Source organism: Ahaetulla prasina, chromosome 8, assembly GCF_028640845.1.
Source record: "Ahaetulla prasina isolate Xishuangbanna chromosome 8, ASM2864084v1, whole genome shotgun sequence".
Lineage (NCBI taxonomy): Eukaryota > Metazoa > Chordata > Lepidosauria > Squamata > Colubridae > Ahaetulla > Ahaetulla prasina.
In genome coordinates this window covers 14,986,056-15,010,628 of record NC_080546.1, presented here as the reverse complement: position 1 = coordinate 15,010,628, position 24,573 = coordinate 14,986,056, and the positions used below count along the sequence as shown (strand labels likewise).

The following is a 24,573-nucleotide window of genomic DNA, read 5'->3' as shown; positions in this document are numbered from 1 at the left end:
GAGTGTATAGCCTCCTTGTTGCGATCGAAAGACTTACACTCAAGCAAGGACTAAACGGCCGAGAGGAAGGGAAAGTGGGGGCCAGGAGGCCCCCGGGAAACTCCGGTCAGAAGGCGTGGCGGTGGGAAGGAACAGATTCACCGCCCGGCCGGCGCGCTGGGTAGCGGTCGGGGGCGGTGGAGAAGCGTCGAGCATCTCTAAGTTTAGCAACAGCGGCGCGTCCGTCGAATCGGGTTTTTTTTCCCCCCGAGCGTCAAGGCGGTTCAATAGGAAGCCTTCCCCAGCCCTGCTCTCCCCCCAAGGCGGTGCAATCTTGGTCTCCAAGAGAGCCGGGTGGGTTGGGGACGATGGGAACTGGAATCCGAGACCAAGGGTGGGATCGGTGTTTTGACCTGCCGGCGACTTTGAGATCTGATTGGCAGGAAAGGGGGAGGGAGTAAAAAAGAAACAAAAAAAAAAAAGGGGTGGGGGAATAGATGCCCTTTTAGGAGTGACTCCGATTTCGGTTTTCACCGCAACGGGGCAGGTCCCCTTCCGAGCTCTCCGAGTCCTCCCCAAGTCTGTTGCAGTTTCTTGGCGCGCTCTGTATGCAAATGAGGGGTCTGGGCCTGTCCCGCCCCTTGGCTTTAAGGGGGGGGCAGGGGGGGAGCCGGAGATGCCGGCTCGGCTTTCTGCGTCGCCTCGTCTTTTCTTCTGGTTCCACGTTTCTTTCCACCAACCCCCCCGCCCCCACGAAAAGGCAGAGCCAATAGGAGGCTGGGGTCCGGTTCCGTCCCACCCTCTGCTGTTTTATTGACACCTCCACAAAGTTCTTTCTCTCTCCCCCTCCTTCCCCCTCCTTGCCCCCTCCCCCTCCCACTAGCCAAAGGAGACGGGGCGGGAGGGGGGGGATTGAAAATGTTTTATTACCTCTGAGTGGTTGTTTGGGATCTGTCAGAGGAAGGCGAGCCGCGGAAAGAGCGCGCCACGAAGGCAAAGACGCCCCGCAGGAGCCAAAGGAAGGCGGCGGAAAGGTGAGCGGCGCGATTCCCCCTCCCCCCCAAAAAAAAAGGAAAGCGGGAAAAAGCCAGGAGCCAAACCGGAGAGGGGAAAATAAAAAGGTTCTGCCCAGCCAGCCGCAGAGGGAGCGGCCGGACCCGCCTTGCCTGCCTTTAGGAAGGAGGGAAAGAAAAAGAAAAGAAAAGAAAGAAAAGAGGATAGAAATTCTTCTACATGTCCGAAGGTCGGGGAGCTTTTCTCCGCCAGCGACCCACAAAACCAGAGGCCGGGCTAAAGGAAGAGAAGGAGGAGGCGGAGGCGGAGGCGGAGGCACTGCTTTCTCTCTTGGGATCAAGCGATCGCGTCCGGAGGGAGCGCAGGATCTCCGAGCCGAACCCGAGAAGGGGCTCTCCAGCCGCGGAGGAGGGAAACGGCGGCCCGCAGAGTCCGTCCGTCCGAGGCTCAGAGTCTTCGACGGGGCTGATTTCCGCACTCCACCACCAGCCAGCTCGCTTCATTCTTGCCGCGCCGGGTGAATGCCGTTTTTCTTCCCCGGGAACTTGGCTCTGGTGTCCGTTGGCCGAGCGGCTGGCAAGGGAAAGGTCCGGCCGACCCGCCCTTCGCCCAGAAAGGGGCCAGAGAAAAGCCCGAACGAGGGAAGCCACAGGGCGGACTTTACTCTCCCCACCCTTCTTTGATCCCGCCGGCAGATCCTCGCCTGGAAGTTCCGATCCCTCCACGAAAGTTTCCCGCCCCTCCGGTCCCCCACTTCTTTGAGGGCGCCGGCCAAAGTTTGGAGGAGTTTTCCCTCCCGCTTTATTTATTTATTTGGGTGTGTGTGTGTGACACTCCTGGAATAGTGCCTCCCTCTCGGGATCCCCCGAAGAGCCCCTTTCTCCTTCAAAGGGATCCACTGAGGTCCCCGACCCGATCCGAGCGGATCCTTTTCCGGCTTCGATCCTCGTCTTCTTCCAAAACCAAGGGAGACTTTGCGGGGGGGTGGTGCGCATCCCTGAGCCAAGAAGAGGCGCCCGACTCGCTTCTCCCAGCCCTGCGCGAAACCGTCTCGGCTTCAAACTCCTGATCTTTGGGAACGGAGCTTTGTCCCCCCCCACCCTCCGAAGTTCTTTCCCACGTTCCTTAAACTCCTCTCGCTCCAGGCAGGCGGGCCTTTTCTATTCCGACGTCTCTGCTTCGGTCTAAGAGAAGCCAAGGAAAAAACAGGGCGCGCTCTTTCTTTTTTTCCACCCAAGCTTGGACAGGGAGTATATATATATATATATATATATATATACATACACATATATCACTTTCCCTTTTAATGCTGGCTTCCTGAATCCAGTTAGTCGCTCTCACTTTCTCTTTCTGGTCCGGCAGCTCAGTTCCCCACCATCTCCCAGCCACAGCAGAACACGCTCCCCCCACCTTGACTCACCCCCACTTTTCTATAACCCACCCTCTCAGCCCTTTTTGGGGGGGGGGGACCCTCCCTTCACGCCTAGACACCGCTTCTCCACAGTTCAAAGAAGGCTCGGCGGATTCTCCGAAGAGGGGAAACCCCCCCCCCCCACACTCCGGTCCGGCTCCAGCCGCCCTGCCCGGCTTCCCGTCCTGGGGATGCTGGCGGTGGGGCCGATGGATGGCACCCCGCGGCAGAGCGCCTTCCTGCTCAGCAGCCCGCCGCTGGCCGCCCTGCACAGCATGGCCGAGATGAAGACGCCGCTCTACTCAGCCGCCGCCGCTGCCGCCGCCTACCAGCTGCCTCCCCCGGCCGCCTCTGCCGCCAGCGGACCTTCCTCCCTCTCCTCGGCTCCTTCGTCGTCGTCTTCTTCTTCCTCCTCCTCCTCCTCGGCGTCGGCCTCGCCTTCCCCTCCGCTGGGCTCGCCGACCGGCCTCAAGCCGCACGGCGTGGGAGCTCTGTCGGCGCTGGGGTCGCCCCCGCAGCAGCACTCGGCCGCCACCCCGCACGGCATCAACGATATCTTGAGCCGGCCGTCCATGCCGCTTCTGGCCGCCGCCTCCGCCTCTTCCTCCTCCTCGTCTTCCTCCTCCGCCTCGCCGGCCGCCGGGCTCCTGGCGGGCCTGCCCCGGTTCAGCAGCCTCAGCCCGCCGCCCCCGCCGCCTCCGGGCCTCTACTTCAGCCCCAGCGCCGCCGCCGCCGCCGTGGCCGCCGTGGGAAGGTACCCCAAGCCTTTGGCCGAGTTGCCCGGCAGGACGCCCATCTTCTGGCCGGGGGTCATGCAGAGCCCTCCTTGGAGGGACGCCCGCCTCGCCTGCTCACCCCGTAAGTATCGCCCTTCCCCGCCTCCACCCACTCCATCGGGGACCCCGGTGGGGCCCTTTTGCCCCTCAATCTCCTAACCTTCCAAGCCTTGGCTATCAAAACCTGGCTGGGGAGGCTGGCATCCCGGAGGGTTCCGTTAAAGCACTGTTTCTCAACTGTGGCAATTTGAAGATGTGTGGACTTCAACTCCCAGAATTCCCCAGCTAGCCAGCTGGCTGGGGAATTCTGGGAATTGAAGTCCACATATCCTCAAGTTGCCACGATTGAGAAACATTAAAGGAAGGCTGAGTGGCTTTAAACCGGCTCTTCTTTCGGTCGGTTCTTGCCTATTTTGACCGGTCCGGACTGTAGAAGCGACTCCTTCTATCCAGGCCGATGCCGTCGGGGTGCCTCTCCCCCGCTCCCCGCCCCGTTCATGATTGTGCTGCCCCAATTCTTCAGGGAAGAAGACCCCCACCCCGTCCTACCTTTGCTGTTCTCATTGGACAATGGGCCCCCCACCCCACATCTGCCCCCTCCGTCCAGCTGTGCCTTCCCTACCAAATCCTTTCCCTGGGCTGGAGAACCTGGACTGGATAGGGAGGTCGTGAATCTCTCTCCCCGCCCCTCCCCTGCATCCCCTCCTTTTCCGAACCCCGTAGAGTCGGGGTCTTCAACCTTGGCAACTTTAAGCTTGGTGGACTTCAACTCCCAGAATTCCGGCTGGGGAATTCTGAGAGTTGAAATCCTCCAGGCTTAAAGTTGTCAAGGTTGGAGACCCGTGCCCGTTAGAGGACTGGTGCCCTCCAGCTTCTTTGGACTACAACTCCCACAATTCCTTGCCCTGGGCTTGCAGGGAGCTAATGGGAGTTCCCTGCCCCACCGCTGGAGGGCAGGCGCTTCGCATTCTCCGCCCTCTGCTGCTTCGCCAAATTTTTCCAAGTTGAAAGTCGGGGCTGTCTGGGGGAGCCCAGGCCGACAATCCAGGGCTGGCAATTCGCTTGAGAGCCTTTGCCCTCTTCTTCTAGATTTGACCTGCTTGCCCTCTCCGGATGGGTTGCGTTATTGAAGGCGGCGCGGAGATGTGGGGAGAGGGTTGAATGGGAGTTGTAGTCCCAGCCATCCTAGTAGGAGGGGACCAGGCTCTCCTTTGAATCCAATCAGTGCCCCCCGTCCCCACTTTGCAGGGGAGAAGTGTGTGGTTTAACCTCGCGAAAAGAAAGATGCGCTCTCCGAAGGGAAGAGTCACTCATTCACACGTGAGAGCAACTGGGGATAAGGCGCTTCGAAAGAACCGCTGCCTTTAAAGGTCGTTTAAAGTCTAGTAATCGCTAGAACTAGAAAAAACACCCCCCCCCCCTTGTTGCTCCCCACTTGCTTTTCCCTTAAAATGGGGCTCCTGGAGTTGATGCTTTATTTAGCAACGGAGCTGCCTCCCTTGATTTTTGCGGCTTCTTGGCCAACCCTTCCCCAGAGGAAGCCGGCCCAGCTCCCCCTTGTCGTTTTAACGCTCAGCCCGGCTTCTTTCCTCCGGCCTTAAAAGAGCCAGGCTCATGTCCCAAACTCTCCACGAACATTTGGAGAAAAAAAAGAAATGGGTCCTTTTCTGGCTACTGGTGTGCGCGACGTTTATAGGCCTCTCTCCTCCTCTCCTGCCCCTCCACCACGAAAGCATATCCAGCGGGGAGGGCGACGCACTGAACCCGGCAGCCCCGTCCCTTCCGTGGGGGGGAGAGACTCGCTAGGAAGCCGGGTCTTTTGAAAATTCGTGGGGTTCATTCTTGAGTGAACTTGGTTACGGTGGCTTGTTAAGAAGGCCGGCCGCCGTGGCGCCTTTGTTCTCCCTTCCTTTTAAAAAATCTTTTTTTTTTTTTGAAGGGGAGTGGGGAAGGGGAAAAGAGGAGATCCCCACTGTAATATCTTCTTTGCCTCAAGCGAAAGAACTTCCAGTACTAATTGAAATTTAGACATCCGTTTCAGTTGAGGTGCCAAATGTCAGTATTTTAAGTAATGGGTCTGGCTCTTTATTTAGTAACATTTTTCCTCTAAGGGAAAACCTCTGTTTTTAAAATAGATAAGACCTTTCCTTTCCTTTCCTTTCCTTTCCTTTCCTTTCCTTTCCTTTCCTTTCCTTTCCTTTCCTTTCCTTTCCTTTCTTTTCCTCTTCTCTTCCTTCCGTCCTTCCCTGCCTTCGTTCGCTGCCTTATCTTCTTAATCTAGCCGTGCAATATTTTTTTAAAAAAACTCTCAAACCCTGAATGCAAATCAAAAAACAGGAGGTTTCTAGTAGCACTCGCCCCCGGCCCCCAACTAACAATTCTTGCGAACTTGTTACTAGGAAAGCTGTTCCGGATATCTTCTGTTTTCGGGTTGTGTGTTGTTGTTTTTTTTGTGGTGGTTCTTGTTGTTGTTTGGCTCCCGAGAATCGGCTCTTGGTGCAGCAACGGAGCGAGGCCCAAACTCGTCACTGCTGTTTCACAAACGGCGCCGGTTGCTTCAATTTCCGAGTGCTGAAATTTCCCTTTTCCCGTTGAGCAAAACGCAGCGCTGGGCGCGGAATATACGTTTTGCTTACCCTTTTTGGAGAGTCATTGCGAACCTCTCGGTATCTCCAACCTTATGTTGTGTCCCTTAACTTGGCATCTTCCCCTTTTCCCTTTTTTTCACCTCCTTTAGATCAAGGCTCCATTTTACTGGATAAAGACGGCAAAAGAAAACACACGAGGCCGACGTTTTCCGGCCAACAGATCTTTGCTTTGGAAAAGACTTTTGAGCAAACCAAGTACTTAGCTGGGCCGGAGAGAGCGAGGCTCGCCTATTCGCTGGGAATGACGGAGAGTCAAGTCAAGGTGAGCGGTTTGTGCGGGCAAGGCAAAAAAAGAGAGACGGTCCCGATTCAGACGAAGGCGTTCGTTCGCTCGCTCGCTCGGGGCGGCCAGCGCGGTTTATGGTCGTTCATAGATTGGGGGAGGTGGGCGCCCTTTAGTATTCTAGACCTGGGCAAAAAACCGAAGGGGACCGCGCTCTTCCCGAATCGGTGGGTGGTGAGAAAGAAAATTAAAAGTCCAGTTCGTGGATTTCTTGTACAAAACACCTTAGGCAAAATAGCTCTTCCTGTTTCTAACTCACTTCCCCAAACTGTCTCGAAATGAATGAGAAAAGGAATAAATATTTTCGACTCTAAAGAGTTACCCAACCCCCCACCACGGCCCACGGACACACACACACATCCTGACCATTCCTTCTGTCCAGGTTTGAATCAACGGGATTCAGTCGTTGCGAGAACGAACGGCTGGTAAATAGCTTCATGGGTCTGTGCTGATGAACTAAGCCGGAGAAGTAGGTTCGAAAGAGCCGATCTGCAAGACTGGCTAAACGAAGATCGAGTTTGCATTTAGTAGCGGGTAAACTCAACCCAATGATCGAGTAAAGAGGGTAGGAGCTTAGGGCAGCTTTTTTTTTTAAAAAAAGCACAAGGCTAAAAGCAAGTTCCAGGAGGATATCTGGATGTGTAAATGGGAACTATTTTGCAGAAACTAATCAGGAGCAGGTGTGGATGAGTGACCCTCAAATCCTGTGCACCCACACACCTGGGGCAATCCTAAAATCTAGGCCTTTTAAAAAGTTGAGAAGGTCTAGCACGGTGGGTTCTTTTAAATCCTCTGTCCAGCGTTCCCCCGACTGGATTCGTTTTCTTTCTCTGCTGGCCCATTGGAGTCGGTGACTCGGAACTGGAACAAGCAAGCCGGGGAAGCCCAAGTAAAATTTGGGATTGTGTTTTAACTGATTCTTGTAGTGAATCTGGAATGAAAAGTATCCACTCTATCCGATCCCTTCAAAACACTCAGCCATCGCTTGGGTGGTCTCCCTTCTCTATACAGATCTCCCATCCATCTCCCAACCTTTGAAGGGGACCCACACTTCTGTATGAAGGCTGTGACGGAGTTGTCTTGTGAACTGTGGTCAGTCAAGGCCAACGCTGGGAGGCCCAACTTGTGCATTAGAGTAGCGTATTTGGTAATGTGTTCCTGCGTTCAAGACCTACCTCTTCTCCCCCATCCATTCTTAAGAATCCAGGAGGCATCTGTTACTCTTTGATGTAAACTTGTTCATTCTTACACTCCTCTGAAACTCTCGAAGGCAAATGTATTGAATTTAGTAAAGCCTAAAAGGTTGGTGGATTAAAATCCACCTACAGTTATAGTTGAGCAAGAACTCTACTTCTCTAAAGCTGAAGTCAGGATAAGCAGAACTGTTTTAAGACGCCCTTAGAAACCATTATTTCCCTTGCCTTCACTGTGTAGTAGAGGGGAAAAATATTCTGTATCTCAGTGTACTTCAAGATTTGTTATTATTTCAATTGTTCATTCATGCTGCTGGGGTTTCACAAAAGCAGAATTAAAGCCAACTTTTCTGTACAATTATGGGCATGCATATCACACACAGACACAAATTGTGTAGCATACCTAACAAACTCAGACATTTTTGGAAGAAAATTTCCTGTTGTATTTTCCATATGAGGAAATAAATCTTATCAAACTCATTACAAATTTTATTTCTGGGTGGGCAGCTCCAGGACTAAATTTTACTTTACATTGGATTCCAGCAAGGAGCAAAACCTAACTAATCCTTCTCTTTTCCCCACCCTGTTTTATAATTCCTTTATAGGTCTCTATAAAAAAAATAGACTGTTATAGCTGCCCTCCTGTATATTCAGGTGAATATAAGTGTTCGATACAATGGTATCATTTCTGAGCATACCAATATAGGTTTACAACGGAAAGCTGCAAATTAACTCAGTTTTTCATTTATTTGGAAGGAATCATTAAAAAAAAACCTTCTAGGTAGCTGTAGGAAATAGATGCAAATTTGAGGGATAGAAAAAAAAGCTTAACGAGTCAGGTCTCTGTCCGTTTTTTTATAAAAAATCAGCTCTGACCGTATCCTCATTTTTCAAACAGTACATCAGAGAGTCAATCTTTCTGGTAGATGCAATATAGGATTGTACTAAGCGTAAAAATGCAAATGGGGCTGTTTGGATTAAGTACTTCTGCTTGTGGGTGTTTTCGTTTTTGCACGTGGAAACTCAGGAGAGCTTTGTAACTGTTTGAACAAGAAGGACCTTTTCTCTGGGTGAAAAGAACTAAGTGAAGCATAAAGGTCGATCTAATTTGGTGGTTGCTCAGTGCCTTGAATTGATTTCAGCAGAAAATGAAATCTTGTCTGATGGAGCAACTGGGAATGTTATAAAAATAGCAAATCCTTTTTTCTTTCTTTCTTTCTTTCTTTCTTTCTTTCTTTCTTTCTTTCTTTCTTTCTTTCCTTCCCTCCCTCTCTCTCTCTCTTTCTTTCTTTCTCCTTCCTTCCCTCCTTCCATCCATCCATCCATGAAACCAATGAATCTTTTTACATGCAGTTTCTTTCTTGGGTATTCAACTAGATGAGGGTGGAGTGGAAGGGGAGGGAAAACCTCCCTTTTAAACATTGTCACTTTATTCCAAAAGTTATCCAGAGATCCTCATTTGTCACTGTAAATATGTGGGAAAGGCTTTGAATAAATGACTGCCTTTTCCACTGATAGCAACATGTCTCACCATTTAATGCAGTGTGTTTAAGGAGATGGGTTTTTTTTTTTTTTTTAAAGGTGCATTGTGAATCAGATGTTAATTTGCCCCATCTTTGAACAAAACTGTCTGGTCCAGAATGGAAAACGAAAGTTTCATGTGTGTTTTGTTTCTTAAGTCCACCAAGTGGAAAACGCTACACTTTTTGTTAGAACTGTGTTTACTCAGAGTAGGTCCCGTTGCAGTGAAGGAGGTTTACCACGGAGCAGGAAACTTTAGTCTGGTCTTGACACTTGTTCATCTGATCTCAAACCCGCTCCGAAAAAGTTTGGTGCTGAGCTCATTTACGCCGCCTTGATTTCAGCAGGAATGAACTGCAGCCAGCCCTGATTTGGTTATAACTTTTAAAATATAATCTCCAGGAATAAAATTTGGTCCTCCTCCGCTGTCCTGGGAAGTTTTTGTCTTTCAACAATAAATACTATTTTCTGTATTTATCTTTGTCCTACGGTATAAGAATATATTGAATGGCCTGTAATAATACACGAAGAAATAACAAATTAAATCCCCAAAAGGATGTGTAAAAATAAAAACAAAGCCTCGTTATATCTATAGGGTTTTCTGCCCCAAGTCTCCAATTTTAGGCTTTCTTCCTGACAGTAAATAGCTTTTCCTTCTACTGGGTTTCCTCCCGAGTAAAACAGAATCGCTTCTCGCTTCAAGCAGCCTCTAAAAGTTGCACATAGACTCGGTTACATTTACTTGGGTGCAGTTTGTCACAAAATGAAAAACAAGAGGTATAAGGGGCATGCATAAGCGCACAAAAGTGCCTACGGTTTCTGGCCTATTGTTCCCTTTCAATGTATGTGCTTGTATATAATGTTGTGACAAAAGAAAAAAGAAAAAAAGAGAGATATCTCCGTGCATCGCGTTAAACCATTACTTAACCCCGAGTAAAACGGCCGAGGCTCAAAGCAGGAAAAAGCAAATGGCAACAAAGCGCCTACGGCTTGTTTAGCACGGAGTATGAATGCAACTGGTTGACTTTATGGTGTGCAAATGTATTCATCTAATTTCGAAGTCATAAGGGTGTTTGGGGGGGTGGAAAGGAGAGTAGCAACTTGTTTGTTTCCACCCCGTTCTGCTTGTCTAGTCTCCCCTCCGGCCATCTGGCACTTTTGACTTAACCAACGCTTGGTTTCCACTTTCAATTGACTGAGAGGTGAGGAGGAAGCAAGAATAAATGAAAGAAGATGCATCTAGTGATCGGGGAAGGAAAGCGGGAGGGAGGAGGGGGAAAAAAGGGGGTACCTCAAATCAGAGGCGTGGAAGAGAGCAGGAAGGGGAGAAAGAAGACAGGAAGACGGTAGAAATAACAGGTTGCAGCAGGGAAAAAAAAAGGAATCTAGAAGGCGAAACAGCGGTGTGTGCAAAAGGTTAATCGAATCCGTTTGGGCTGCTGTCCTTGCCATTCTCCACATAGTGCTTTAATTTCCATAACTATATTGGGATTAATAATCGCAAGACTTTTTGTGTGTGTCTGCGCAGAAGGACGATTCACTTCAACTTCCTGGGTTGTTTTTTTTTTGATTTTGAAGCATGCCCTCTCCCACACTTGGCTTTTCGCGGCAAAGAAAATGTAATTTTATCCCCCCCCTCCCTCCCACTTAATGTCAATAGTGCCGTTAAGTTGAAATGTATGGTGAAACCCCAAACACTGAAATAATTTTGTCTTCTAACTGGTGAGGTTTACTCCTGCTTTTCTCCTTATACTGACCTCTTGAACCATGCTTTGGATGGGCCCTTCCCTGTAGAAACCCAAAGCAAATACTCCCTTCTAGCGAAGGACTGCAGCCTTTAGCAACAGTCTACACAGGATTATAAAAACTGACTCACACAATCCTGTTAAAAAGAGGGTAAAATGCTGAGAAGCCAAGTCCAGGTACAAGGCTGGGGGGGGGGGGAAGTATTGAATTGTTGAAAGGCAACTTCATCTTTTTCTGCCGGCTTTCAATGGTGGGTTCCATGCAAGGCAAGGCTCAGCTACTACTCAATCTTTACAATTTGGGCATGTTACCCAACCAAATGCTCTCTCTTAACTGGGTTGGCATGCCCTTCTCCTATTATGTGTGGACGATGGGCATTGCAATGAACCCATCTGAAAGACACTTGTGCAGGAAAGAGCTGTTTGGCAGCAAGGTCTCAACTGTCTGAAGTTTTGGTGGTATTTGGGAAAATGGGAGGTAGCAACTTGCAGGGAATGAATATAGAATAAGCCCTGGTAAAATTTTATTCTGTGTGCTTTTGCTAATACACAGGTCCTTTCAGCTCAATAAAGAGTTCTTCTTCAGCAAATATACTTAGCATCACAACCAGACCCTGTCTAGGGTGTTGGGTGCGAGATAATTTAGCCTTGTAATTCATCCTTTCCTTGAGCATCCACTTCGCTGAACACAGAAGGGAATGTTTAGGATGGCACAGAGGAGGCTGTCCTTGCTACTGTCCTACAGGTAGATCTGGCCTAGTCTGATGTGACTACTTAGTGATGATGTGGGATGGTTCAAGAGCAGGACATGGTTTGAAGAGACAATGAGAATGGATTCCAGGCGCAATGTCTAAATGTGCTTTCTTGATTGCTGAGTGAATTAAGCAGTGGAATCTTACACCAGAGCTTTGTCATGGTAGTCAGGATGCTCTCAGAGAAGATAATAGTGGTTGAGAGGGGTTGCTAACAGGAAGAGCAATTATATGCAGCTAGTTTTAAGTGGATCTTTGTGGTGAGAGTACAGTAGCTTCTTACTGCCACGCTCCTATTAATGGCTCATTTGCATTTTGATAGTTGATAGACTCGCATGATTGAAATCCGGCTGACAAATATGAATGGTTAATTGCACTCATATACCCAATTACTTGGGAGTAGGCTCTTTTGAGCATAATGGGCTTACTACATTCACTGCTGTGAACTGTAGCAATGAGAATAGTCAATTAAATAGGGGGTGTAAAAATAATTTTGGTGAATATAAATAATCTTATATGATAGACTGATTCAACAGCAACCTGTTGGCATTAAAAGAGTGGCAATCATAGTGTTCAATCACATTCCTTTAAAAGTAGCAAATTGTTTTAATAGGACCTCTGAGATTTTGGAGCTTAGTAGTAACTTATCAATGGACAGATTTAATTCAAGCATGATGGTGCAACCCTGGAAGACCTGAAGACCTGTCCTTGGGATGGATCATCCTGGAGATAGTCTTAGGTTGGAGACAGTCTTAGGTTGCTAAGAGTTGACATCAACTTGATTGTATATAAACAATTGTATATAAATAGTCAAGTATCTAATCGACTTGACTGATCTCAAAATACCAAGCAAAGTTATTAGGATGTGTATTACATTGGAGATGAGCATATCAATGGACCATTGAAAAGGCACCACCAGTAAACCTTAATGACACCAACATGATGGCAGTTATGTGATATCATCATATAGATGCCACTGAAGGCATGTGGCATGACACTTGATTCCTTCCAGGACATAAATTGGCATTCACGTAACATTGAGAGAGAGAAATAAATGTATTTGCTCATGCATGAAATAATTTTTTGCTGGATTGGAGAAACACAATTAAAATTGTGTCAATTGCAGGATAACTACTCTGGGGATATCAGTGATATACAGTAGTATCTATATTGCCATAGGAACTAACACTAGTTACTGCAGTAATGCAGAGGAATTTAGTGCAGAAGGCAAAAGTATAATAAGTCCTATTGTGCAAGGTGGACTGAAAAATGAAAGCAAATGCAAATTTTCCTTTTGTACTTTTCCACTAGTTTTGCATAGGAGGATGTTTGAAATGATTATGCTTAAGTTTTTAGCAGTACTAGGAGAAAAAACTATCATGAGTCTGTTATAAATTTGAGCATAGTGGAAAAAAAGGATGTGTGCAGCTACCACTATCTTAGAAAAGACATTCTCTTTTGTGTGTGTAAAAAAAAAACATGGCTCCAAAATAGCTCTAAAATAATGATGCCAAACAGATCTTAAAACTGAATTTGTAATTTCTTTAAGGATCTACAGAACAGTTAAACCACATCCACCCATAACGAACTAGAGTTAAGCATATTTAGAAGTAGACTTATTGAATTATTGATATTTTAGGTAGAAATTGTTTATTATTAGGTAGAAATGGTTTATTATTGGTTCTGATAGGTTTACTTTAAGCCTGGCTAAGTCTGGATTCAACCACACTGCTAACTACAGAATTATTTCCAGTCTACTTGAAATGAGATGAGATTAGAATGCCCATTTTTCAGTTAAATTGATCTGGATCATAAAGCCAGTTGGGGGTGAACAGTCTTTTTGTCCTGTATTTCCATGAAACATTAAAAAAAATGTACTATCACACTAAGAATTGTCTGCTGGGTATAGTTTAAAAAAAAACACCCTCTAGAATGGTGGCCACAATAATGTGATCACAGCTCATTCTATTTTTATGACCTTCAGTTGTAACCATCGTAGCCAGCATGCTAACTTTTTTTTACAGGCACCACTGATCACACCCATGACAATTTTTCAGTAAATTGCATTTTTGGACTGCAAACCTTTTGGAGTGCCAGTCCTACAGCTTGGAGCAAATTCTGTCAATCTCAATGACATTAACTCTGAAATAACCAGCTTTAGAGTCTAGTTCTAAAACTAGTTTATACTGTAGATCAAACCCAACTACCGCCATTAAATTTAATTTACCCTTCATAGCTGTATTTGAGAACCTTATATCTATTATGCCCGGGCAGGAAAGCTGGGACTGTGAAACAGACAACATAATTTAAAAGTAGATTTTTTTCCATTACAGTAATAGAAAAAAAAATTACTTCACAATGATGCGACTATGAGAATTTCTTCAAAATTAGCACAAAGGAAGAAGACAGGCTGCCTGAGTGTAGGCCAATTTTATTTATTTTTTTAAAAAAGGTTTGTATGGCTGCCCACATTTTACAAAATTAACTCTTGGATTGCTAACAGCATATACACGAATAGCAAGATATCCCAAATTAAAAACTTCTCATACCACTAAGCACCATAACAATACCATCATAAAACCACAAATGCTGGGCTGTCCTGCCCTCCTGAACTAATACCCGAGAGAGAAGTCAGATTTTCAGAACACCTTAGAAGGTGAGATGAGTAGTGACGCTCTGAATCTCAGGGGAGAGGCTGTTCCACAAAGCAGGCACAGCTATGGAAAGGCCTCAGTTCCTAGATCCCCACAGATAACAGCATTTTAGAGAGGAGACATGGTTTGAACCTGTAATAGTATGTGGGAATAACCTTGGCAAACAAGGGGAAGAAATATTGAAAAAAGGCAGGAAGGGGGAGCCTAGAGCTGCAAAATAAGCAAGAGGGGGAAACTCAGAAAGAATCCAACCTAAGGAAGTAAAGAGATGGTGGGAGATTTGCACTTTCAGACTTGCAAGATTCTCTTAATAGAGCCCTATAACAAAGTAGAATTAACTCATGTTTACCTACCTGTGGATAGGTAGATGTCCACAGAAGGAAGCAGTCCCAAATATAACTTGGCCCTATGCCATGCATGCCAGACCCTTGAACTGCCCAGATTTTCAGTTGTCCCCCTTCGTTAATGTATCCTACACAGTCAGTAAAGGTAAAGGTTCCCCTCGCACAAATGTGCTAGTCTGTCCAAAGACGTCTCCGTGGTCATGTGTCGAGCATGACTCAATAACAAAGGCACATGGAATGTTGTTACCTTCCCATCAAAGGTGATCCCTATTTTTCTACTTGCATTTTTTACATGCTTTCGAACTGCTAGGTTGGCAGAAGCTGGGACAAGGAACGGGAGCCACCCTTACACAGTCAGTATGTGTACCCAAAACAGAAGACATTTTCCAGGGTGTGTGTATGGAGAGATTCTAATTTTCAGGGTCCCCCCTCAGTCCAAATTGGAGGAGTATGTAGTACATACTTGCTTGCAAAGCAGTTACAGCAATGTTTTTCAAACTTGGCAAATGGCTGGGGAATTCTGGGAAGTGAAGTCCACACATCTTAAAGTTGCCAAGTTGGAAAAACACAGACATTCTTGGGATAAGCTATGCGATTCCAGGAAAAGTTGGGGTATGTTAAACGTGTGCTACATTTGTGGTCCTGCAAAACATACGATTTGATACCTGGTGCCTTCATGGGGAATATGAAGACTCTCTTTTCAATGTGTGTACATGAATTCATGATGCTATGATAATAATTTCTAAAATCAGGCTTTTTCTTTGAAAGGTGTATCGATTTTATATACTAGCCTTCTTTTAAACCAAGTGTAGGCATACGTTATTCCTTTAGAGAATGGTAATTTCAAAGAATTATCCATGTTTTCTGGAAATAAAAATAGGGTTACTTCTTTCAGGGTTTTTTTCCCTCCTTTACTATCTAGCCTACAGCTCTGCAATTTTCCAGTGTTCTCCTATCCCTCCAACCTCACCTTTGTAGAGCCATTCTTGACTCCTGGCAACTGTCAGAAGTCCCTGCAGTTTCTTTGCCATTGTCTTTTTCCTGGGGCTGAGAGAGAGAAAGACTGGCCCAAGATCATCCAGCTGCTTTTGTGCCTAAGGCAGGACTAGAACTCACAGTCTCCCAGTTTCTAGCCTGGCACCTTGAATCACTACACCAAACTGCCTCTCATATCATATTCAACTAGAAATTGTGCATTATCAGTGCCTGGGGTTTTTACATCGGGGTAAAAGCAACCAAATTATGGTCCGGAATAGAGTTTTCAAGCTTGGCAACTTTAAAGATGTGTGGACTTCAACTCCCCAAATTCCCCCTACCCCACTCCAAATGCTGGCTGAGGGCTTCTGGGAGTTAAAAGTCCACTTATCTTAAAGTTACCAGGTTTGGGGGGGGGAATCCTGCTTAGCACCGAGTGCGAATCCTCCCAAAGCTTTGAAACCCATCCTTCCTTGTGGGTTTCTGGCCTTGCGAATCGGAGAGGAAGGAAGCGGCCGGTCCTCATTCACTCCTCCGAACGGGATAGCCGGGAGCAGGGCAGAAACTCTCGAGCAAAAACGGGGGGTTCAGACAACAGGCCCGTCTGGTTCTCTTTTTCACCGGCCTTCCTCTCTCTCTCTCTTCTTCTCCTCCTTCCAGGTCTGGTTCCAGAACCGGCGGACCAAGTGGCGGAAGAAGCACGCGGCCGAGATGGCGACCGCCAAAAAGAAGCAGGACTCGGAGACGGAGCGGCTGAAAGGCGCCTCGGAGAACGAGGAGGAAGACGACGACTACAACCGGCCCCTGGACCCCAATTCGGACGACGAGAAGATCACGCAGCTGCTCAAGAAGCACAAGGCGGGCGGGCCCAGCGCCGGCCTGCTGCTCCACGCCTCAGAGAACGAGGCCTCCTCTTAGGCGGCGCGGGGCGGGAGGGGGGAAAAGCCGCGCGGCCGCCAAAGGACGAGCTGAGCCCCGCCGAGGCGGCGCTCCACAGACCCAGTTGCTTTTTCAGACGAGAGAAAGAGGAGGCGGAGACCGGGCGGCCCCTCAGAGTTGCCCCTGCCCGAGTGGGTATCTTGAGGAAAGTTGAGGCGGGGGAGCCTCGACGGACAGGCCCGGGGCCTAGCGCCGCCCGGCCTTTCCCGCCAAAATGGGACTCGCTACTAGCCCAGGTGCAGCCGAGGCGCCTCTATTTGTAAATAAAAGCGACCGGACTTTATTCTACACAGCGAATATTTAAACCTAATAAATCTTTTAACTCCGGCTAACTCGCGAGCCGGAGCGTCGGCGCTCGGCAGATTCGCGCCTTGTTTTTCTCCGCCTCAGCCTCCGCTCCTCAAACTCTTTTTTCTTCTTCGGGGAGTTTTGTGACTTTAAAGGCGGCGGTTTTTCTTTCTCGTAGTAACCCGATGAGTTTTCGTCGCTAGCTTAACTCCCAACTTTCCACATTTGGGACGCTGATGATCTGCACTGGAGGAGGTGTGGGTTTTAAGGGAAATCGGGGGGGTTTAAATGTCATTGGTTTCCTTCGGCAAAACCTCTCTTTATTATTATTATTATTATTGTTATTTTTCGATCGGGAGAATGGACAAGCTTTTAGAGCAACGCAGGAACTTTCCTGAAGAAGCGGTCTGTGTGTAACCTGGACATTAAAAGGCCTCGGTTGCCATTTCAAATTGGAATATATGAGCCCTGATCTTTTCCTCAGAGTGACTATAGGGCAGTCAAGCTCCTTCGGAACAGCTATTTAAAAATGTAACCTAGATATTGTAGTTTAAAGCTCCTTTTAATTTTCTCTCTAAAATGAGTCCCGCCAAATGAATAACACCATATACACACAAACACGATTTTTTTTTTGGGGGGGGGGAATGCTTAATTCTAACTTTCTTGTATTTTGCTTTAGAAAGCAGAAGTAAAGCGAGAAAAGAGGAAACAGAGCATTCGACAAAAATCTTCCCTTTTGCAAATAATAATAATAATAATAATATCAAGTAAACTTTACGGTTGGTTTTGAAATCCCGAATCCCCGCGCTTGTTCGATAGAATTTGAAATGTGGAATGTCGGGTTTTGTTTTTTTAAATGAACGTGTACATTGCTTTCTTTTATTATTATTTTTTAAAGCTAATAATGTCGTATTAGCATTTTAGCCTTTGATTAATTTATACGAAGACATTTCAAGTTTCGTGAAGTGAACAAAAACAGCCCTGCCAAGACCAGTTTTAACTCAATGCACTTTGTTTTTGTTTTAAAAGGAGGAATCAATTTAAGTCAGTTATATTCACGTCTGTTGCCTGGATGAAAACTGAAGGGTGCAGAAAATGTCTCATCTGAGATGAAATAAAATTGGTCATAAATAAATCAATAAAAAAATCATTACAATCGATCAATTATTTTAGTTGCTTTATATACCAAATACTGTACAGGCAGTTCTTTTGGGGGTTTTTTTCCTCTAAGGCTAACCCTCCCCTCTCCCAACAGAAAGCTTTTGAAAATATGAATTATTTTAAAATCTCCTCCACCTCCTTTTGGTTATCTATCTATCTATCTATCTATCTATCTATCTATCTATCTATCTATCTATCTAGCTATCTAGCTATCTATCTAGCTATCTATCTAGCTATCTATCTGCCCACCTCCCTCCCTATCTATACCTATCTATCTATCGATCGATAGATATAAAACCTTTAAACAGAATGAAAGACTTCTTGGTTCGTCTAGTTATTCGCAGTTTGCTGGGTGATTTTGGAAGGAGGGGTCCCTACAAAACGACCAAGGTTCTAGACAATGCGAGAAAGAGGAGGGAGCAGAAGATGGGGAGAAAATGAGAAAGAAGAAAAAAGAATTAAAAAATAAAAAAGATTGCGAAGGAAAAAAAAATGAGAGGAAAAAAAAAACACCAGAAAAGGACGAGACGAATTAAGCTGCGTTGTCACGAGACACGAAACCTGGCTAGTTTATGGTTAGGCGTGTGTTCTGCGAACAAAGCACCGAAACCCAAATCAGCCAACAACCTGTTGGCCCCGAGGATTGTTTCGACTTGCTTAGGGTGGTTCGTTCAGGGTTCGGAAAACCTTGGGGACCCAGATAATTGACTTGATTGGGTAAACGGGGGGCGGCACGTCTTCCGAAGTCAGCCAATGATATTTGAGAAAAACAGCGCCCGCTGTTGTAATGTATAAACCTGTGTGCGAACGTGAGACACGATTAAAAGCAGACCCTTTAAGAATAGCGGTCCACACGGTTTATATTGTCCTCATTTCCTACCCTTTCAAGGCAGTGGCTAAAAGCCCCATAAATTACAAGTCTTTCCTGTAGGCATCGTGCAGCCTAACATCTTAAAACATCCTCCTCCCTTAAAAAGAGACGATTCTTCTGTCTAATAATAATAACATCTACAGCTCACAATGGCTTCCTGCTTTCAAGATTTAACGATGCCCCATGTTAGGTGTCTTCATTTGCCAGTTTGCATGGATAGCTTAAATGGAGAGTCCATGCCCAGTGGCAGTCTACCTTGAGTCTATCAGATGCTATCGTGTGCAGGCATGCTAAAGAAGCGAAGTATTGGAGTAGACACTCTAATCTTTCTGTGTGTTTTCTATTTTGTTGAGTTTCTGGATTAAAAGTGGCAAAAATAAACTGCCTTAGAAAAGGGGGATGCTTGGTTCGCTGACCAAAATTAAAATTGAGTTAGGAGTCGAAGCCCATTTAAAATATTTTTATTTAAAAAAAAACTTGCGTATGTATGTCATGTTTGCCTTCTGGAAATGGTAGGCCATTTTAAAACTACTTCCTGCCGCAGCCCAACAGAACATTTTAACAACAAAACGTTAAACTAGATTTTTTTTTGCTTTCCTTTTTCAGGAATGCCAATGGCATTTGGGCATTATGATTGAATCCATCAATCAGACCTACCCTTCCTAATAATTATGTGTGGGATCAGGATAGGGATGAACACAGGGAATAATTCAACAGTCTTCCAAGGTACAAAATCTGTGGCGAGACTCAGGCTGAATAAATCCCATTTAATAAACTCTTCTAACAAGCCATTTCAGATGTTGTAATTTTGGGAAGAGATTGAAGATGATTTTTTTTTACAAGCACTTTTGCTTTTCATGAGGCTGTAATTCCCAGTGTTCTTTGAAATAATGAACTTTGGGGAGGTTATTGTTAAAATTCTTGCTTTAGACATGCCCCAGAGGGTTTTTCCGTTGTGTTTGTGTTGTTTTATTATTAGCAAGCAGTTCCTGAATCCCAATATTCCAGATTGTGCCAAGTTTATTTTGGGTCTCTCAATCATCCAGTTTTCTGTGTGATTCAGCACAGTTTAAATAACAGTCTGTGGGGACTGCGATTCTTTTTTAATTTTAATTTTGTACTGCAGTTTCTCTTGCTGTAGCTATACAGTTTGGAGTCATGTTCCTTCTTTAAAGAAACCAATTAGCAAATAACTGTTTTACCATACTCCAAAAGCAAGCAGACCAGACAATATACTTTTACTTTTGTCTTGAAAATTGTACACCAGTACAAATCCACTCTTAGAGATTCTAAAGTTCAATTTAGTGATATGCATCTTTCCCAAAATTCAGACCTTGAAACTATCTAGTAGTATTTAAGCCTATTTAAAAACCAAATTGTCAGCAAATTGGGAGAGTAAAAGACTGTTTAAAAAAAAAACCTCAGCCAAACAAAGCCAGCTACTGGTAGAACTGATGATGTTACCTAGTTTGGGTAACGAAATGTCTGCTAAAAAACCCCCAAGCTCAGAGAGCACCAAGGACCCCTCAAAAAATCCTTTCCTCAGGTAGGACCAGGGGTGAAATGCTCCTGGATCGGACCGGATCGCGCGATCTGATAGCGATTGTGACGGGAAGTTAGGCGATCCAGTAGTGATGGCGGAGCGAAGCTCCACCCACCCGCCCGGGTGTCATTACTTCCTGGTTTTAACCAGGAAGTAATGTGTTTTTTACCTTCTGCGCATGCACAGAAGATTTTGCGCGCACATGTGACGAACGGCCTGTGCACTTCCAAACCAGTAAGGAAGATAAGTAGATTCCACCCCTAGCCAGGACCCTCAATGACCTCTGTATTTATGGGAAGGGGGGGTGTTACTAGAGAATCTTGATACCTTCTGTACTTCATGCAATGTTAAGGACCTGAGAGCATGGCAAGGAGTTGGATACCACACTTCAAGAAGGACTTGGAAAAGTTGCAAAAGGCTCAAAAAAAGGGGGCAATGAAGTTGATCAGGGAACTAAAAGCTAAATCCTGTGAAGAGAGCTCGTGTCTTTAGCCTTGGAAAATGACAACTAAATCACAGCATTCCTCAAGTACACAAAAGGAAGGCGCATAGAAGGCAGACTTATTCTTACTCATACCAGAATGCGTGGCATAGATTTAAGATAGAGAAAGGCAGATACCAATTAAATATTAAGAGAAGCTTCCTAATATTGTAGTTAAGAGCTGGAATCATTTACCCAAAACCAGGGGTGTCAAACTTGATTTTATGGAGGGCCACATCAGGGTTGTGTTTGACCTGGGGGCCAGGGTGGGGATGGCCAGCTCAATGTCACTCATTGAGGCTCTAATTTCGGCCACATCAGCCCTCCTGAGCTGTGTGTTTGGCTGTGATGGCCTCCTGCGGCCCTCCACCCAGATTTGTGTTTGGCCCCCATGCAGCTTACCTTTTTGTTGGCAGAGGCACTGCGGACCAGTCCTTCGCTGTTTCCAGGGTGGGCCTGCAGGCCAGATCTAAGTATCTTGTGGGCCGGATGCGGCCCTCGGGCCTTGAGTTTGACACCTCTGCCCTACACTGGTAAAAAATTCCCTCCATTCATATGTTCAGGCAGAGGCTAGACAGCCATTTCCCATGGATTCTTTACTTTGGATTCCTGCAATGGACAGAGGGGTTGGATTGGATGACCTCACCATCCCTTTCCACTCCAGGATCCTTTGCGAAAGTGAGTGAACTTGACATTTTTTGAAAAGGTGGTTTTCCTACTTCAAGCCACAAATAACAGTAAGGTGGGACCCCTTCTCTTTTCCTATTTTCATAATATTTCCGTGCTAAATTTCTGCCACTTTCAGAAGCAGAAATGAAATGAGCAGAACCAAATACACTTCATGGGGAAGCAGGAGTGGGGATTTTATGGCTTCCCAACTGTGGCAACAGCATTCCGTGCGCCTTTGGCATTTAGTCATGCCGGCCACATGACCACGGAGACGTCTTCGGACAGCGCTGGCTCTTCAGCTTTGAAACGGAGATGAGCACCGCCCCCTAGAGTCGGGAACGACTAACACGTATGTATGAGGGGAACCTTTACCTTTACCTTTAAATGTGGCAAAACTACAAATCCCAGGATCCCCCATAATAACCATGCTATTGGGGCTATTGGGTAGTTGTAGTTCTGAGACTTCAGGAATGTCCCAATCCCTTACAGGCTTTGAAAGGATATCTTTATACAACACATGAAGAGGTTAAAGGTAGTCTCAACTTACAACCATTCGGTCACTGACTGACTGAAGTTACAACAGCGTTGAAAAAAGTGACACATGACCATTTTTCATACTTACGACCAGGGGTGAAATGCTCCTGGTTCAGATCGGATCAGTCGATCCGGTAGTGATGGTAGCAGGTGGTTCGGAGAACTGATAGCATAAATCCCTGCCCCCCCTGCCTATGCCCCCCCAATCTTTCCGGCTTGCTCGCTTTTCCCGCCCGAAAGGTAGGAATAGGTTGTAAAAAATGCTTTTAAAAGGTAAAAAAGAGGCTCTGACAATCACAGCTGAGCCGCGTGATCATCAGAGCCTTTTTTTTAACTTTTAAAAGCATTTTTTTTACAACCTATTTGGCTGAATAGGTTGTAAAAAATGCTTTTAAAAGTAAAAAAAAGATTGTGCGCCACAGGTGATCACACATACCACGCAAGCTGTTCTACTTACCCCATGCCTCCTTTTGGCGTACACTGCACACACACCTCGCATTTGGTGTGTGGTGCACACTGCACTTGCGCCCGCGCAGTGTGCATGCACAGCCAGCTAACCAGTAGTAAACCGGTTCGGATTTTACCACTGCTTACGACCATTGCAACATCCCCATGGTCACGTGATCATAACTCAGATACTTGGCAACTGTCTCATATTTATGACGGTTGCAGTAGCCCTGGGGTCATATGATCCCTTTTTGCAATCTTCTGTCAAGCAAAATCAATGGGAAAGCCAGATTCACTTAACAATTGTGTTACTAGCTGCAGGGATTCCCTTAACGGCTATGGCAAGAAAGGGCATAAAACAAGGGAAAAAAACTCACTTAACACAACTATTCAACGGAACTTTTAGGCTCAACTGTTGTCGTATGTTGATAACCTACTCGATTAATTCATTTTCTAGATTTGCACAACGCATTGCACTGAAGCATACCCTAACCGAACGGATTAATCTACACAAAATACTTAACACAACCCTGCTCCCACGCAAAACAACAACCGCAACAAAACTCCAGCAGAAGCTAACAGTAGCCAAATGGAAATATGTTGGCAAATGCAGTGAGCAGGGTTTTACCAGTCCTGTTTATGCACATTGGATGAATGCCATCAATATGTAATTGGGATTAGTTTCAGCTACAAAAATCAAGCGGCCTTAAAGAACCCATTTTTGTGGGTGAAATAAAGAGGGATAAAGTTGCTTATCATTAGGAAGAGCGGTTTTTTTGTTTCATGAAACACAAGAATGAACTTCTAGTTTTCCTGTGAATATACATATAAATATCATTTCTTTTAAATGTAAAATAAATATTCTAGATGAAAAAAAATCAGATGTGATTTTGCTTGATTTGGTTCGTAGCTAGATTTCTCAACTTTGGCTACTTTGCGATGGGTGGACTCCAGCTCCAGAATTCCCTTGGAATGCTGGCTGGGGAATTCTGGGAGATGGAGTCCACCCATCCGAAAGCAACCAAGATTCAGAAATACAGGGCTAGGCTATCAGCCAAAACAAGCCCATTGTTTGCTGCAAAAGAAAAGAGACTCCAATTCAGGTGTCATAATAAAGCAGTTTCCATGCCACTGGCTTTAGAACCGTGGGGGATGAAATGTGAGTGGGTTTCATAAGATTTATCTTTTCACATTGAGCCATTTTTCAATGGTTTCTGACAAAACTCAGAAATGGAATAGTGTTATGTTCTGTTAAAAAAACAAGAGAACCACCAATCCAAGAGACATAAATTAGTTGGAGCTGGGTTTTCGAATCAGGTCCTAAGACTAGTTTTGATATCAGATGACAGAGAATGTGGTCATTGAACCTGTAAGAAAACAGGCCAAAGCTCAGGCTATGATTCCTTATTCCAAAATAATTGAATTGAAGTGCCTGGGAATACTGCAATTTCATTGAAATTGCTCTGGAAGAGACCAGTCCCCTCAGGAATATAGGTAGTCCTAGACTTACAACCATTCGTTTAGTGAAGCAACTGGTTTTCATATCCATGACTGCTGCAGCAACTCCATAGTCACGTGATCAGAATTTGGGCACTTGACAACCAGCATTTTTTCACAATAGTTGCTGTGTCCTGGGATCATGTGATCACCATTCATAATCTTCCCAGCTGGCTTCCGACAAACAAAGTCAATAAGGGAAGCCAGATTCACTGAATGACCTGAATGACACTGAATGACATGATTCACTTAACAGAGTAGACTAGAATAACTTTATTGTCACTTTGAATTTACACTAATCGGCATACATTAAAATGAAATTTCGTTGCATACAGCTCTCAAAGGGTCACCACCTCCAATATAGATTACATAAACATGACAAAATAAATAAATACAAAATTATGCATATACCCATATATATTATATGACAGAGAAACAGAGGGGAGCAACGGAAACAGACCATAAAGTGAGTGTGTGAGGTCTCTAATAATGCTTTGAGCTCTTAAGTGCGTAGCGCTTATAAGCAATTTCCTGAATAACAGGAAGTGAGCTTCTTATAATCTTCTCGGCTGTCCTTACCACTCTCTGTATGGACTTTCTATCTGAGGTGCTGCTACCGCCGAACCAAACAGTGATGCAACTATGGCCAAAAAGATCATGAAGGAAATTTGGGGTTCAGTTGTGGTCATAAGTCAAGAACTACTTTGCCATGGATCTAGAAATAGCCCTCCACAAGGGTATTTTTTTACATTTATTGTTTTTAAAGATGGCTGATTTTATTATGATAGTTTTGTTTAAGTGCTGTTTTTCTTATAGACTGTTTGGTATCTTTCAGTCCAACACACTAT

At 45.6% G+C, this 24,573-nt stretch overlaps 1 protein-coding gene across 1 annotated transcript; it reads left to right on the top strand.

Annotated features, from left to right (window-relative positions):
* The first annotated feature begins 2,595 nt into the window (after positions 1-2,595).
* On the top strand, positions 2,596-17,618 carry NKX6-1 (NK6 homeobox 1). The gene is made up of 3 exons (XM_058193174.1): positions 2,596-3,262; positions 5,918-6,090; positions 15,956-17,618. The coding sequence occupies exons 1-3, from the start codon at positions 2,596-2,598 to the stop codon at positions 16,211-16,213; spliced, it is 1,098 nt and encodes a 365-aa protein (XP_058049157.1). The 3' UTR covers positions 16,214-17,618.
* The last annotated feature ends 6,955 nt before the right edge of the window (positions 17,619-24,573 follow it).

Coding starts and splice junctions, on each gene's coding strand:
- NKX6-1 (XM_058193174.1), top strand. CDS start 2,596: ATGCTGGCGGTGGGGCCGATGGATGGCACCCCGCGGCAGAGCGCCTTC. Junction 3,263..5,917: donor CCGCCTCGCCTGCTCACCCC/GTAAGTATCGCC, acceptor CACCTCCTTTAG/ATCAAGGCTCCATTTTACTG. Junction 6,091..15,955: donor TGACGGAGAGTCAAGTCAAG/GTGAGCGGTTTG, acceptor TCCTCCTTCCAG/GTCTGGTTCCAGAACCGGCG.